Here is a 15,686-nt window from a genome sequence, read left to right as displayed (position 1 = left end):
GCATTGTCCATATAGGACAAGGGCTTAGGGTATTTGGCAGGTGTGGATTGGTGGTCCAATGTGTAGTCCATAGAAGGTACCTGGTTAGTCACTCAGGTATTTCTGGGCTGCAGGTTACGTCACACCCCGCCCACCAGTTGGGGGAAGGGAGGATCTATCAGAACGCGAGCACAAACGGTCAAGTGCGGTTTCTGGGAGGAGCAGGCTCGGGAAGTCTGTGCCTCCCCTGGGCCTGGTTTCAGAAGACAAGGACCCCTGGCTGGCGACGGGGGCGCCTCGGACCTTCGCGGAGCCATTCTGGGGTGGGGGACCCCAGGTAGACGAGGGCAGATGGTGGGACCACTTTCCGGGAACACAGACACCGACGTCGGCCCATGTCCCAGGCACTCAACCTTTATTTCACCAAACTGCATGTCAGCAGGTGGGCAAGGTCCTGCCTCCACCAAGATCCCCCCCCCACACCCCCACATCCCCTCCCGCCCCCCCGCCAGCCCAGCTCTGCAGCTCTTAGCCCCTCCAGAACCTGTGAGCGAGGGGAGGGGTGGGGAAGGTGCCATAGAGCTTGGAGGCCACTAGTCGCAAGGCAGGCCGAGGGGAAGGGGGGGGGGGGCGGGCAGGACAGGAATGTGAGTCTTGATTTGCATATAAATAATCACTTTGTACACTCGGTAGGGAGAGGACACGTCATTTACTCAGGGCTTTCTTCTACAACTAATCCTTGCCAAAGGGGCAAAAGCTGGGTTACAAGAACATTCTGTCCATCAAAGGCTCTCCCTCCCGCCCGACACACGATCCACACAGATCTTGCCGGAGGGAGAGAAGTGCCTGGCCAGCTAGCCATTCTGAGCGGCATCCTTTCAGCTCTCGGGTGTGTGGGGTTGGGGGCCAAGAGTGAGGCCAAGAGCCCAGGGACTCAGGGTCACCCAGCCGTGCGGACCACAAGACGGGCAGGCGTGGGACTGGGTGGGAGGGCATGGCTGTCAGGGACGCAGGAGAGCTGAGGTCTCAGTTGCCAGGCACACAGAGGGCAGGCCCGGCGCCTGCTGGGTAGACAAGGCGGCACCGAGAGGACACGTGTCGTCTGCTTAGGACCGAGAACCTGAGTCCAGGAGTGAGGCGAGCAGAGGCAGGCAGGCTGGCTGTCTCCCAGGAGAGGGTCCTGGCCCAGCCTCCTCCCCCACTCCCGTCTCTCTGACCCTTCAGCTCCCTGTGCACATAAACAGAAAGAGGCCCAAGCCCTCAGGAGCCGCCTCTGTGGAAGCAGCGCAGAGGGGGTGGGGGTGGCCGGCCCTGGCTGTGCACAGCTGGGCCCAGATGGTCCCCCCCCACCCCCAGCTGACCAGCTCCCAGACCAGGCACTAAGTGAGAGGTCACAGCTAGAGGGCGGGGCCCGAAGGAGTCCTCTTTCTAGAGACGCCTGGCACTGAGGAAAGCCCAGCCTCCAAGCAAGGGGGCGTGGGCTCCGGAAGGTGCTCGTGGATTTGGGGGTGCGGGGCTCTGCGTCTCGGGATGGGCCACCAGCTCTGGCTTCTGGGCAGGCCCCTCCCGGGCCAGAGCTTCGGGGGCAAACTCCCCAGGAGCGTCCCGGAGACATGCAGTAGGGCCCCCAGGCAGACAGAGGGGACGGCGGTCATGGGGGCAGGACCGGGGCCAGTCCAGCCTCCGTCGGGAGGGCTCGGTGAGCGAGCGGCTGGCCTGGCGTGGTGGCAGGCGGGAGCGGGCGAATGCTGGGCACCATCAGGATGAGGTACACGCTGGAGACTCCGCTCTGCCCCTGCGCTCACTTCCGGTCCTTTTCTTCTGGAAGACAAACCGGAGAGTGTGTTAGGCTGTGTGATGAGAGCACACATCCAGGCTGGTTCCTTCCGCCTTTCCACCCCGCGTTTCTCCCACACAACCCCACTCAGCGGCCCCGGACCCTGTTGATAGATCCTCCCTTCCCCCAACTGGTGGGCGGGGTGTGACGTAACCTGCAGCCCAGAAATACCTGAGTGACTAACCAGGTACCTTCTATGGACTATACATTGGACCACCAATCCACACCTGCCAAATACCCTAAGCCCTTGTCCTATATGGACAATGCAGTAAGCCACCAATCAGTGTGCGCCGAGTACACTAAGCCCCCACCCCTTCCCATTCTGCCCCTCAAAAGGCGTGCCCACCCCTGCACGTGCTGCTGTCCTCCCCTGGTGAGGCAGCCCGGCAGGTGCTTCTTCTCTAATAAAGCCTGTGGTCCTGGTTTTCGGCCTCCGTCTGATCTTTCACCTGCATCTCCTGAGCTGCAGCCCAGGCTCCCCCGGCTGCCCCGGCTCCTGCACACCACGTGCTCCGTCAGCCCCGAGCCCACCCCCACTCCCCGCCCCCCCCGCCCCCCCCCCGCAACCGCATCGCTTCTTGTTTTTAATGTTAAGAACCACAGTCCAGCATCATGACAGCTAGACACCATGCGGCCTTGACCCTCCCTAGCCTGCTGATTTCCCCACCCACATCGCACCAGCTCCTCTCTGTCTCTCTGTCTCTCTGTCTCTCTGTCTCTCTGTCTCTCTCTCTCTCTCTCTCTCTCTCTCTCTCTCTCTCTCTCTCTCTCTCGGCTGCCCCGGGTGCAAGGCCTCTCAGCCTGCCTTCAGCTGCCACCTTACCTCACCATCACCCTCCCACCCCTGGCATCACGCCTCAGATCCAGCCCATCAGCCCCTTGGGGTTCCCCACCGCCCTCAGAGTAAAGGCCAGGCTGCTGGGCCCTCCCAGGTCGGACCCTCTCGGCCTCTCCAGGCTTCCCCTCCCCTCAGCTTAGCCCGCGGGCCTCTGCTCAGCCACACCTGGGAGAGCCAGTGGGTGGGGCAAGAGCCCCCTGTCCCCCCAACCCCTGGTGTTGACCCGGGATCCACAGTTCTCCCCAGGACACACCCCATAAACCACACTGAGGCCATGAGCATCGGGCCTCAGCAAAACTTCCCTAAAAGGCCACCAGGCTGGCTTGGGAACGTAACAGGGTCCCCTCTCTCACCCCCGCCCCGTCGGCTTGAGGAGGCCCCAGGGACTGCAGCCGCACAAGGAGAGCGAGCTGTCTGGGCTCCAGCGACAGCAGGGCACCACCTTTTAAAGCCAAACCTCTCTGGGACCATGGTCAGCATCTCAGGTTAATGGTGGATGTGGAGCGGCTGCCTGGGCCTTCGCCCCTGACCAGCCTCCTGCCTTTAGTGTCACCCATCTGTCCGTCCATCCTCCATGCTCACCCATCCCTCCCATGCGTCCACCCTCTGTGGCTCCCATGGCCCTGAGGATAATGTCCGGCGTCCTCACCTTGGCATTTGAGGCCTTGTCTCACCTCTGGCCTCACCTCTCTGCCCTGCACTCCAAGCTCCAGCCCCACGAGGGACGCCAGCCCTGCTCATCCTGCCCTCCTCCAGGCCCCGTTCTGCCCCACCTGTCCCATCGGCCAGGGCCCCGCTCCCTGCGCCTGGGCCCAGAGTCCCTCACGCCAGCAGCCCAAGCTGGGCAGTGCCCACGACTCCGGCTTCCCCCATTGGCTGAGACATTTTCTCACCTTTAAGTTTTGTCAAGAAAATGAGCCGAACCCCTTGGCAGTTGTGGCCACTTGGGGAAGGCTCTTGAGGGAGATGGAGAAGCTGCCCGAGCCAGCCACGTGCCCAGGAGGCGTGGCTGCGCAGGTGAGTCAGTGTGGTCAAGGCTGGCAGAGGATCTCCTGGTTAACCCACCCTGTGCTCCGTGGATGGGGGTTTAGGCCACAGACCCATTTCCCTACCTGCACCTCCCCAGGAGTATCCACGCAGAATGCCTTGTACGGCTCCCCCTCCCCCAGACATGGGCTGCTCCCACCCCACCCGTGGGCTCCAATAGGCCTTGCTTTGTCTGAGCACCCACCTTCACCCTCCTGGGCTCCCCCACCCCCCACCTGCCAGGCCCCCCTCTGGACAGATCTGTGGTGGGCCAGCTTCTCCAGAGAGAGGACAGCTTGTTTCAGCCTTTCTAATAAAATAAAGTATTTGCAGCACCCAGGGGGGCTGGCTGGCGTGGGAGATGGGGGGAGATGGGGGATCGCATGCCTTCCCCCAGTGAAGTGACAGCACAGGCTCTATTTCTAGCCCTCCAGGCTCCCTCCCCTGGGGCCGGGACACATTCCTGCTGAGATGGCCTCGGGGACCCAGCTCCCAGCCAGCCTTGCCACTGCCACTGCCACTGCGGGTCGAACCCTGGCTCCCAGCAGCCTGGCCATGGCGCTACCTCCTTGGCTCCAGGTCCCTGGAACCAGGAATTTCTCGCCTCTGCTTCCTCCCTCCCCCTGGCTGCCTGACCCTGAGACGATGCCGCAGGGCAGAACCACCCACTCTGAGGCCCTCAGGCAGAAGCTGGTCGCTGGGCGCCATGCCCCAGGCCGCTCCTCTACACGCTGCCCCTACCCCAACCCCTGCCCTCCTGGCCCTCGATTCCTAAGTTAAGGCAGACCTAGAGCTGTGAATTCAGAAACAGAGAGCCACTCCTCTCCCCGCCCACAAGGTGACACCGAAGAGGCCAACCCGGTGTGGTCTGGGGGCTGGTGGGTCGGCCTGGGAGGCTGTCCTGAGGAGGCCTAGGTAACGACAGGCCGGAGGCCGGGCCTGGCAGGACCCAGCGAGCCTGGCCGTGCGGGGCTGGTGGCAGGAAGGTGAGCGGCAGGAAGGTGAGCGAGAGGCAGCGCGGCCCTGAGCAGCGTCCCCACGGGCTCCCAGGGTCCCTACCCCTGCAGACACCGCGGGCCCCAGCCACCAGAGCCCCTCATGTCCCCACAGCCACAGAGGCTGATGCCGGCACCGCTCGCAGCAGCTGGATGGCAGAGGCAGGCAGGAGGGGGGGGCGGGGCTAGGGCTCCCACTCACCGTGGTGCCGGGACAGGTACTTGAGGGCCTCATCAAGCAGGATGACGGGCAGAGAGATCTGCAGCACCACCCCCCACTGGCGCCCACTCAGTGGGGTCACCTGGAAAATGAGCTGAGGGGGAGGCTGGTTAAAGGAAGGGCTGGCCCGTGCCCCGCAGGCCACCGCTCATCCCCCAGGCGGAAGGGACTCTCCCTGAGGACGTCCGGGACCCCCCCCCCCCCCGAGGCCCCACCCCAGATCCCTGTGCGCCCGCTTTCTCTGCTGCAAGTGCCCTCCCAGCCTCACCCCAGGACCCATCCCCCTGGTCCCGTTGGGCAGTGGGAGGGATTCCACACCAGGGAAGAGCGTAGTCAGTCCTCCTGCCCCTCCCTTGGGGGACCCCCACCCCTTCTGTTCCCCAAGTCTGGGGGCTGCCGATGTGGGGACCTATCTGGAGGACGGTGGCTTGTCATGGGCTGAGCACAGGCCCCGTGCGTGGAACCTCTCAGACCTCCCCTTCCCATCTTCCAGGGCTGCCCAGGGCAAAGCCACCAGGCCTGGGCTGTAGGTCAGAGGACTTGGACCTGGTCGCTCGGAGCTGCAGGAGGGAGTAGGGAGGGCGCCCCACTCACAGGCAGGGGCGGCACGAGCAGGATGAGGAAGTGCAGGGCCATGGACATGATCACAGCTGCCAGCAGCCAGGGGTTCAGCCAGGGTGGCATCCGCAGCAGCGACTGGTTCTCTGAGACGCTGCCAAGGGCACAGGGCGCTCACCTTGGGCCAGGATGCAGGCAGCCCTGCGTGGGCCCGTCCACCCCGTGTGGAGGTGAGGGGTGGCCTGAGCCTCACATCTCCCTAATCTGGGTCTGAGGACGGAGCACTTCTGGGAAGTCAGTGCGCCTGGAAGGGTGTGTCACTGCTGCCCGCTCAGCCCACGGGGGCCGGGACCCCCTTTCTGTCCCTCAAACCCAATCCTGGCCCCAACCCTGGGCCCCACCTGACCCTCAGCCCCCTAGTCTGAAGCCTCAGCCGCCATGCCCTCACCCCCAGCTCCGGGCCCCTCTGCCCAGCTCACCTGTTGAGGGCGTTGCACATTTCAATGGTCACCAGCACAGACAAGGCCATGGTCGTGGGGAAGCGCGACTCGAAAACCTCGCAGTCAATGCCGGCAAAGAGCGGGTTGTCCTCAGAGCACTTCAGGAAGTTCCTCTGAGGGAACGGTGGTGGGGTCAGGTGTGGTCAGGTGTGGTCAGGCATGGTCAGGTGTGGTCAGGCGGGGTCAGGTGTGGTCAGGCGGGGTCAGGCAGGGTCAGGTGTGGTCAGGCGGGGTCAGGCAGGGTCAGGTGTGGTCAGGCAGGGTCAGGCGGGGTCAGGTGTGGTCAGGCAGGGTCAGGCAGGGTCAGGTGTGGTCAGGCGGGGCCAGGTGTGGTCAGGCGGGGTCAGGCGGGGTCAGGTGTGGTCAGGCAGGGTCAGGCGGGGTCGGGGAGAACAGCGGTCAGGGACGGACGGCGCTGGCTGTGGGAAGGAAGCCTCACTCCACCTCTGGCCCACATCTGAGGACTCCACACGACCAGGGAGAAAGGGCTGCCATGGGGTGGCTCAAGGGAGGGGTGCTGGCCCAGATGGGGCAGGTGGCCAGCACTGGGCCAGGGAGAAGGGCAGACAGAGAGAGCAGCTGGTATTAGGCTGGGGAGGACAGTGGGGGGCGGGGGAGCTGGGCTCAGGGGGAGGGCCCAGGAGCGGGGCTGGTGGTGAACTGAGAACACTGAATACGTAAACATTGGGAAAACCAGTAAAATTATGCTTGAATGGAGTTCACCTTTGGAGGGTAGAGGGTGAGTACATGTGCCCTGTCCAGTACTGACGCATTCGATTCCTTTCATCCTTCCTCCATTTATGCCACTGAAACGGGGCTCCGCCTGATCTGCCCTTTGCTTTTGAACTAAGGAATCGCCAGACACCGTCTCACGTCCGCCTCCTCCGTAATCAGCAAGAAGCGCTCAGGGTCGCTCAGGTAGTGGCGCTCGCCCGCCCGCGCAGCCCCCGGGAGCTTCCTCCACCCTGAACCTCGCTAGCGATCCCGGAGCTGCTGTGACAAGTGCAGAACCGAGCCCCGCGGGAGAGCCTGGCTCGCTCCCTTGCGCGTCGCGGGAGGAGTGTGAACAAGCCTGACGGTAAACAGCGCCCTTGTCCTGTCACGTAAGTTTGTCCTCTGGAGTCTCATCTGAACTCAGATCTTTGCAGCGAAGGGTGTAGAAACTGGGGCCATGGGCTGTGAAAATAACCCTCAAAGAGAAACCTGTGAAATGACTGTCCGTCTGACCTCCACTTTCCCACACCGCACAACCACGGGGGAGCTGACTCAGCCGGAACGGGCTGCTGGCACGTTCATGCAGGGTGAGAAATTACGAAACTCGGTGGCCTGGCTAGATGTCTTAGCTTAGTAAAAAGAGGTAGCCTGGCTGGTGTGGCTAAAGAGGTTAGAGCAACGGATCTCAACCTGTGGGTCGCAACCCCTTTGGCGGTCGAACGACCCTTTCACAGGGGTCGCCTAAGACCATCCTGCATATCAGATATTTACCTTATGATTCATAACAGTAGCAACAGTACAGTTATGAAGTAGCGACGAAAATAATTTTATGGTTGGGTCACATGAGGAACTGTATTTAAAGGGCCAGAAGGTTGAGAACCACCGGGTTAGAGCGTAGGCTTGCACACCGAACGGTCAGGGGTTCGATATCCGGTCAAGAGCACGTACCTCGGTTGCAGGTTCGATCCCCAGCCCATTCAGGACTCATGCAGGAGGCAATCAATTGATGTGCCTCTCTTACATCGATGTTTCTCTCTCTCCCCCATCCCCCCCTCTACTTTCTCTTAAAAAAAAAAATCAATGGGAAAAATATCCTTGGGAGAGGATTAACAAAAATTTTTTTAAAATAATAAATAAATAAATAAGATAGAGAGTCTTAAGTCAAAAGTGTGATTTTCCCAAAAAGCAAGCTCTGGGATTTGGTTGGGACAAATGCATGTTTTCCTTGCCTTGAACATATACCTTGAACCCACCCAGTGGCCAAGAGGGCCGAAGGCTCCGGCCATGGCAGTGGCCCCTGGGTACACCTACACGCGTGCAGTGCACGCCTCCCTCTTGGGCACCTGCGTGCTCACCCAGAACCTTCTGCATGTGCACAGGGAGGAAATCTGAACAGGGTCACAGCAGATGTTTCAATCAATCTGTTGCTCTGGCCATAAGCACCCTGCCTGTTCAGACCTTCTGGGTTTCACCAGTGAGCACCTGCCACACACGATGACACCCGGGCCATGGGTCACAGTGAGGCCTCCGAACTGCTTATTAGAGGGTGCTCAGGCCTGTCGCCCGGGTCCACGGGGAGCCCCTGTGGAAGTGGGGCCCGTTTCTTTGGGTGAAGCCACTGCTCTGCGTACCCCTTGCCTTTGCCTCCCTGGCTCTTTCCCTTTTGCCTTCTCCTGCGAGGCTCCTCTGGGCTTCACGAACTTAATCAACACACAAATATGTGCCCTGTTGGTTTAAACCAGTGGTCGGCAAACTCATTAGTCAACAGAGCCAAGTATCAACAGTACAGCGATTGAAATTGCTTTTGAGAGCCAAATTTTTAAAACTTAAACTATATAGGTAGGTACACTGTTATTAACTTAATTAGGGTACTCCTCAGGCTTAGGAAGAGCCACACTCAAGGGGCCAAAGAGCCGCATGTGGCTCGCGAGCCGCAGTCTGCCGACCACAGGTAAACACTTGACGAGTATCGACTCGATTAATCCTCTCGATACGCTATGAGACAGGGACCGTTGTCCGTTTTACAGATGAGGAAAGCAACCGCGAGGTCCAGTAGCTGTCCAGGCACCCGCTAGCGTGTGGGAGCACGAGGGTGTGCACCGGGGCTGGGTCCGGCTCCGTGCTCCGTGCTCGGAACCGCTCTGCTGCCTTTGTGCAGCTTATTCCAGGACCTCGGGGGCTCTGGGCTCCTCTCCCGAAACTCCAACAACTAGAGCTGAGAGTTCCACCTGAGGTCTAACCCGGGACCACCTGCCTTGTCTCTGCTGAAAGGCTTCCCACCTTGACGTGTGACTGCCCACTTCCAAGGCTCTCCCGCTCCAGACCCCAGCCCTCTGCAGACTCCGCCTGCTCGGGCACTGCCACAGCCCTAGTGCTCTGTGCCTGGCACAGTCGGTGCCTAGCAGCCATTGGTTGGCCAAGTGGGTAAGTGAGAAAGGGGATGACCGGAGGACTGTTGGGAAGGTGGCACCGGGAAGACTGGAGGCCGATGGGGAATATGTGCCTGGCATGGCCCCCAGGTGTCTGGCTTGGGTGTCGAGCAGATAGTGAACCTGAGATGGGGAGGGAGGAGAGAGGGGATTTGGGGCGGGGGACAGGTTTGATTTTGGAAGTGGTGCGTGTCATGGGTCTGTGGGATATCCCGGAGGAGAGAGCCAGGTGGACACATGGGTCGGCGGTCAGAAGGTGGGGGGTGGGTAGGTCCTTGGAGATTTGGGATCCGCAGTATAAAGGATCGTAGTAAACACGGGGCTGTAAGAAGGCAGCCGCGGGATGGTCAGCACGGCCTCATCTCCACCTGGGGCTCCCGCTGGCGGTAAATTAGCTGAGGTGCCGAGCACCTGCCATCTCCTGAGGGCTGGGGGCACCAGCCTCTGGGGTGAGAGCTGGGCCCACACCCTACACTGCTGCCCACGTGCTTGAGGGCTGGCAGGTGCCAGGAAAGTGTCCCTGGACTGCCTCAACCTAGATGGGAACACCGGGGAACCCCTGAAATCACAGGCTCCCCAGAGAGGGCCAGCGACGGTAGCCCGGCCCCGGCACTGCCCTCAGGGCGGTCCCCGGACACTCCAGGGATGGGGCAGGAGTCAGGGCCGCTGCCGCAGGTTCCTCTGTCTGCAGGAACGTAGCAAAGGCGGCACTCAGAAGGAAACCCTGCATCCCTGCCGCTCTCGGCTTTCAACGGCAAACCCACACACCCGCCGGAAGGCTATTGCAAGCAAAGGGGATACCCTGGCTGCTCAGACAGAGGGACAGACTGACAGACAGAGGCTGGGGGGGTCTCCTTGCTTGCTTCCAGAACTGTGTTGAGCTGAGAACCCTGTGGAGGGCACCTGCCAACCAGGTGACTTCGAGAGTTCAGGGGGTCCCTGCTCCGAAAAATATGTTGGTTATAGGGAGGCGGGGAGCCTGGCAGGTTCCTGATCTCCCCAGTTTCACCCTCTGCCTGAAGCTGCAACCTTTAGGGTAGCGGTTCTCAACCTGTAGGTCACAACCCCTTTGGCGGTCAAACGACCCTTTCACAGGGGTCGTCTAAGACCATCCTGCATATCAGATATTTACATGACAATTCATAACAGTAGCCACATTACAGTTATGAAGGAGCAACGAAAATAATTTTATGGTTGGGTCACAACATAAGGAACTGTATTTAAAGGGCCAGAAGGTTGAGAACCACTGCTTTAGGGGCTCATCTTTCTAAGCCTTCAATGTTTTGGGGGCTCCTCAATGAAGGTAAGATGCTCATGGGCAGTCATGCCTCCAGTCCCCCCTAACTAAAAGCCTGGGAGAGGGAGTAGCCTCGTGTCCAGCTCGGGGGGCCGGGCTGCTCTCTGAGCCCATTTCCCCTGAAACTCCAACTCGGAAATCACCCCAACAGACTCCCTGGCTGTCACTCACCAGCTGGTAGAAGGTGATGTGAGGTCCGTCGGCATCATACAGGAACCACCAGGTGGCAGCAGCCACGGTGGCCAGGCCCACGTACACTGCAGGGAGGGCAGGAGGAAACCAGCTACAGTGGACAACTGTGGTTTTCCGGCACCCCCTCCCCTCCCCAATAATTCCCTGACACCACCCGCTCCCTCTCTAGGCCACATGAGCCAGTGGTGGGCCCGGACTGGCGCTCGGCGTGTCACACCCCTGGCCACAGTGATTGGCTGAGCGACAAGCAGGTAAACCAATCTGGGCCAATGAGAACAGGCCTGAGGCTTTTACCCTACTACTGAGGGAGTAGAATGGTAACAAGCTCTTTCTGCTACTGAATTTGGGGTTGCAATGGAGTAAGCATGAGGGCTGGAGCTGCCGCAGCCATTCTGCCACCACAGAGGTAACTGCCTGAGGATGGAGCTGAGGCAGAGCCAAAATATGCCAGTGCTACTACTGTCTGAGGCCTGGGTCCAGCCATGGCTGAAGCCGGCTCTAGTCTGTTCAGTTAGATCAGCTCGCACAGTTTCTTTTGGCACAAGCCAGGCTGAGCCATACTGTCTGCAGTTTGCAAGCCTCGCTGATATAGGGTCCTAGGAAACTCTTGGAACTCCCCTGAAAGCTGGGGTCCCCCATTTACCTCCAATAGCCAGATATCGAAAGAAGAGCCAGCCGCTGATGAGGGCCTCACGGGGGTTGCGGGGCAGCTTCTCCATGATGTCCAGGTCTGGAGGGTTGAAGCCCAGGGCGGTGGCAGGCAGGCCATCCGTCACCAGGTTCACCCAGAGCAGCTGCACAGGGATCAGGGCTTCGGGCAGGCCCAGGATGGCCGTGAGGAAGATGCTGGAACCAGAGTCACAGGCTCCAGCCCCTGCCAACGGAGGGCCCAGCTCCCGCCCTCCTCAGCAGCCCAGCCTCGCCCTGCCAGTTCTGACGTGTGTGCATGAGTGAGAGGTGTGTGTACATAGCCCTGCCTCACCCTGGGCCCCTGGCTCCCCAGTCCCAGCTCTGGAGCCTGGTCATATCTGCTCTTCAGGCCTCTCCTGCTAGGACATAGTCCTCTTTGGGGCATACGCCTGTGGACAGTGATGGCCAAGCATATACACATTTGTTCACAGGCATGAGCAAAAACCCAGCACAGGCTACACAATCCCACACACACAAGCAAACACCTATACGCTTGCCCCACATACAGAGATGCAGAATTCACGTGTCCGGGCAAACATGAGCTCCCCATTGCCCACAGCCATCTCTCACATGCTAACCTAAGTGTGTACACAACTATATACCTGCACAGATCCCTGTGCTTGTACTCACCCCAAACATGCAACAGAACACAGGTGCACACACATACACACACTTCTCACTCAGGCACACACACCATGTGCACCCTACATGGACACACACAAACACATCACTGCCCAGAGGTGGGGCTAGTTCTCCCATCTTGCATGACTCTGAAAGTGGGAAGGCTGGGGCTGGAGGGATGATAGAGGACTTTTCAGGCACCTCCTCAGGGGCTGGGTACACCAGGGCCTCGAGAATGACAAGGTGTCCTCGTCCTGGCCCACCTGAGGTGAGACCCTGTAAGGCCCCAGCCAGGGCAAGTCACGTGCTCCTCCATCCCAGCAGCCCCATCCCAGGAACGGGCACTTCCCTGGTCTCAGGGATGCGTATGGTCTAGAGGGCCGGGAAGAGGGGCTGGAGCCTCACCAGACGACCTCGCCCACATTGGAGGAGATGAGGTAGCGGATGAATTGCTTCATGTTGCTGTAGATGGCCCGGCCTTCCTCCACGGCAGCCACAATGGAGGCAAAGTTGTCATCCGACAGCACCATCTCTGCTGCTGACTTGGCCACGGCTGTGCCGGAGCCCATGGCGATGCCGATCTCTGCTTTCTTCAGGGCTGGGGCGTCATTCACCCCATCTCCAGTCTGGAGACCGGGTTAGGTGGGTTCACACCTTAGACAGTGCCTTTCTATCTCCCCAACTCTCTTCAACTCAGCCTATCCCCAAGCTCAGAGGATGTCCCCACGGAAGCACACAGCTGGACAGAACAAATGGTGGGGTCATGAGCTTAGAAACTGGGCTGAGGATGAGGCTAAAGGGAAGGCAAGGAGTGAAGACAAGGACAAAGTTGGGGAGCAGACCAGGTCTAAAGCCAGAGGAGATGGTGAGGCGGGCAGGAGGGTGGGTCAACAATGAGGGTGGGGATGAGATTTAGTTTGGATGTAGGGCAGAAGATAAAGTTTCTGTTAAGGACAAAGTTAAGGGCAAGTCAGGAATGAGGTCAAGGTTGTGGCTCAGGTCAAGGACCAGTTAAGTATTATAGTCAAGGTGAAGGCTGGACTCAGGCTCAAGATTAAAAATTAGATTAAGATGGAGGTCAAGTCAAAGGCAGTGGCCAAGGCTCTGGCCCATATCAGGAGTGATGTCATGGTCAAAGTTGGCATTCAGTCAAAGTCAAGGTTGGAAGCCAGATCAAAGTTGAAGTCAACATAAAGGATTGGGTTGGAGGAATCAAGACCAATGTCAGGGATCAGGTCAGGGTCCAAGTAAAAACTGAAACCCATATCAGGGTTGAGCTAAAAGTAAAGAATCAGATTCAGGTGGTCAAGGTCAAGGTCAAGATGACCTTCTTTGTGAAGGTCCACAATACAGTCAAGAACAAGGTTTCAAGTAATCAAGTCAAGGTTGGTGCCCAGTTCATTATCCAAGTCCAGGCTGAGCCACAGGTCAGGATTAAGGTGAAGGTAACGGACTGGGTTAGGCTGGAGGTCAAAATGAATAGCAGAGGCCAGGTCAGGGACGAGGTCTAAGTCAAAAGTGAGACAGTGTTGATGAATAGGTCAGCAATCAAGAATGAGAGAGGCCCCAGCTGGTTTGGCTCAGTGGATAGAGCGACAACCTGTGGACTTAAGGGTCCCAGGTTCGATTCCAGTCAGGGGCACATGCCCAGGTTGCAGGCTCGATCTCCAGTAGGGGGTGTGCAGGAGGCAGCCGGTCAATGATTCTCTCTCATCGTTGCTGTTTCTATCTCTCTCCCCCTCTCCCTCTCCCTTCCTCTCTGAAGTCAATAAAAATACATATTTTTTTTTTTAAAAAAAAGAGCGAGAGAGAAAGCTGGGCCCAAACCCCACGTCCATGCACAGGAGAAAGAATAAACTGTGGTGTGCTCACACAATGGAATGCTACTCAACAATTAAAAAGGCAGTCATCTACTGAAGCCTGCAGCAACACGGACAAGTCTCAAAAGGAAGAAGCCAGACACAAAAGAGTACACACTGTGTGATTCCATTCACATGAAAATCTAGGACAGGCAACACTACCTTGGGAAATCAGCACAGAGGTTGCCTGTTGCCTGCTGCGGGAGAGGGGGCTGCGGGGAGGAGCGTGTGGGGAACTCACAGGTTGATGGTAACGCTCCCTCTAAGGGTTTGGATGACACAGGTGTGCCATTTGCCAGAACTCACCAGATGAACGCCATGCTTACAATGTGTGCATTTCACCGCATGCACGTTTTACCTTAAAAAGGGAAAACACGGAACCACAAACACTGCTCTCTAGAGGAGGCATGCTGAAGCGCGTGAGAGCGAAGGGGACGGACGCCTACAACTTCGAAAGGCATCGAACAGAAGATGGATGAAGGGTGGAGAGATGGCTAGGCATGTGCTAAAGCCATTATAACAAGAGGTGATTTGCAGGGTCTAGAGCAGTGATGGCGAACCTATGACACACGGGTCAGAGGTGACACGCGAACTCATTTTTTTGGCTGATTTTTCTTTGTTAAATGGCATTTAAATATGTAAAATAAATATCAAAAATATAAGTCTTTGGTTGCAAATATCAAAAAATTTCTATATGTGACACGGCACCAGAGTTAAGTTGGGGTTTTTCAAAATGCTGACACGCCGAGCTCAAAAGGTTCGCCCTCACTGATCTAGATGGTGGATATAGAAGCTCTCGCTATAAAATTATTTCAGTCTGTCTGTGTGTTGGAGATGTTTTGGTAACACAATGCTGGAAACAATAAGACTGAAGCAGAGGCGGGGGTTCACGGCTGCTCTTTCCAAGTCTGTGGCATGTGCCCCCCCACGCGCACCACCTCCCCCGGCCCCGCCTGCGGCCTCACCATGGCGGTGATCTCGTTGAAGGACTGCAGGAACTCCACGATGCGGGACTTGTGTGCGGGCTCCACACGGGCAAAGCAGCGGGCCGTGCGGCAGGCGTGGCGCTGCTGCTCCGGGCTGAGGTCGTCAAACTCGCGGCCCGTGTAGGCCTTGCCCACCACGTCCTCCGTGTCCTTGAAGATGCCGAGCCGGCGGCAGATCGCCACCGCCGTGCCTTTGTTGTCCCCCGTGATCATGACCACACGGATGCCCGCCCGGTGGCAGCGTTCGATGCAGGCAGCCACCTCGGGCCGCGGAGGGTCCAGCATGCCCACGCAGCCCACGAAAGTCAGGTCCGTCTGTAGGGAGGGGCAGATGCCAGTGGGGCCCGGGCCCCTCCTCCCCTTGCTGCCCGCCCAGCCGCATCCCGCAGACGCCTGCCCCCGCCCCGGGCCGCCCGCACCCACCTCGTACTGCACAAACTTGCTGCAGTCGTCCAGCTGCATGTCTTCCTTCCTCGGGGGCGCGTCCCGGGTGGCCAGGGCCAGGCAGCGCAGCGTGTCTGAGCCCGAGCCCCAGTCCCGGATCTTGGCTAGAATCTGCTCCCTGGAGGTGGTGCTCAGGGGGACCCTGCGGCTCCCCACTCGGACTGAGGAACAGCGTTCGATCACACTCTCCGGAGCCCCCTGCAGCACGGGGAGGGGCAACTCTGTCAGTCAGGACCCGTCTCCTCCCTCCTGGCCCACCTGGAAACTGCGGCCCAGGTATGGGGACAGGCCACCCAGGGGGACACGCGGCCAAGCAAGGACCAGAATCCGCTCTCTGAAAGCTCAGAGTGGGAACCGAGTGGCCCCGCGGTGAGAAGACCCCCAAGGGAACGGGCGGGCCATGGCCCCCGCGGATGGCGCCCGCCCCCCACCAGCCTGTGCTGAGATGACTGCAGCATTGGGGGGGGGAAGGGGGACCCTAATTCTATAGATGGCTCAGCA

General features: G+C 59.2%; 1 protein-coding gene across 3 annotated transcripts in view; it reads right to left on the bottom strand.

Annotated features, from left to right (window-relative positions):
• Positions 1–1,043: 1,043 nt before the first annotated feature.
• The window catches only part of ATP2A3 (ATPase sarcoplasmic/endoplasmic reticulum Ca2+ transporting 3), a 34,482-nt gene continuing 19,839 nt past the window's right edge, over positions 1,044–15,686 (bottom strand). The window contains exons 13-21 of one of the 3 annotated variants that reach the window (XM_059669037.1): positions 15,165–15,383; positions 14,721–15,056; positions 12,302–12,522; positions 11,229–11,431; positions 10,565–10,650; positions 5,933–6,066; positions 5,490–5,607; positions 4,878–4,989; positions 1,044–1,829 (exon numbers count right to left, since the gene is read on the bottom strand). In XM_059669037.1, the coding sequence (XP_059525020.1) occupies positions 1,825–1,829; positions 4,878–4,989; positions 5,490–5,607; positions 5,933–6,066; positions 10,565–10,650; positions 11,229–11,431; positions 12,302–12,522; positions 14,721–15,056; positions 15,165–15,383 (1,434 nt within the window). In that variant the 3' untranslated portion in view covers positions 1,044–1,824. The remainder of the gene's footprint in view (positions 1,830–4,877; positions 4,990–5,489; positions 5,608–5,932; positions 6,067–10,564; positions 10,651–11,228; positions 11,432–12,301; positions 12,523–14,720; positions 15,057–15,164; positions 15,384–15,686) is intronic. The other 2 variants (XM_059669035.1, XM_059669036.1) reach the window with 2 other exon arrangements.

The sequence above is a fragment of the Myotis daubentonii genome, chromosome 16, assembly GCF_963259705.1.
Source record: "Myotis daubentonii chromosome 16, mMyoDau2.1, whole genome shotgun sequence".
NCBI classification, from domain to species: domain Eukaryota; kingdom Metazoa; phylum Chordata; class Mammalia; order Chiroptera; family Vespertilionidae; genus Myotis; species Myotis daubentonii.
This window is presented reverse-complemented; position numbering and strand designations above follow the sequence as displayed.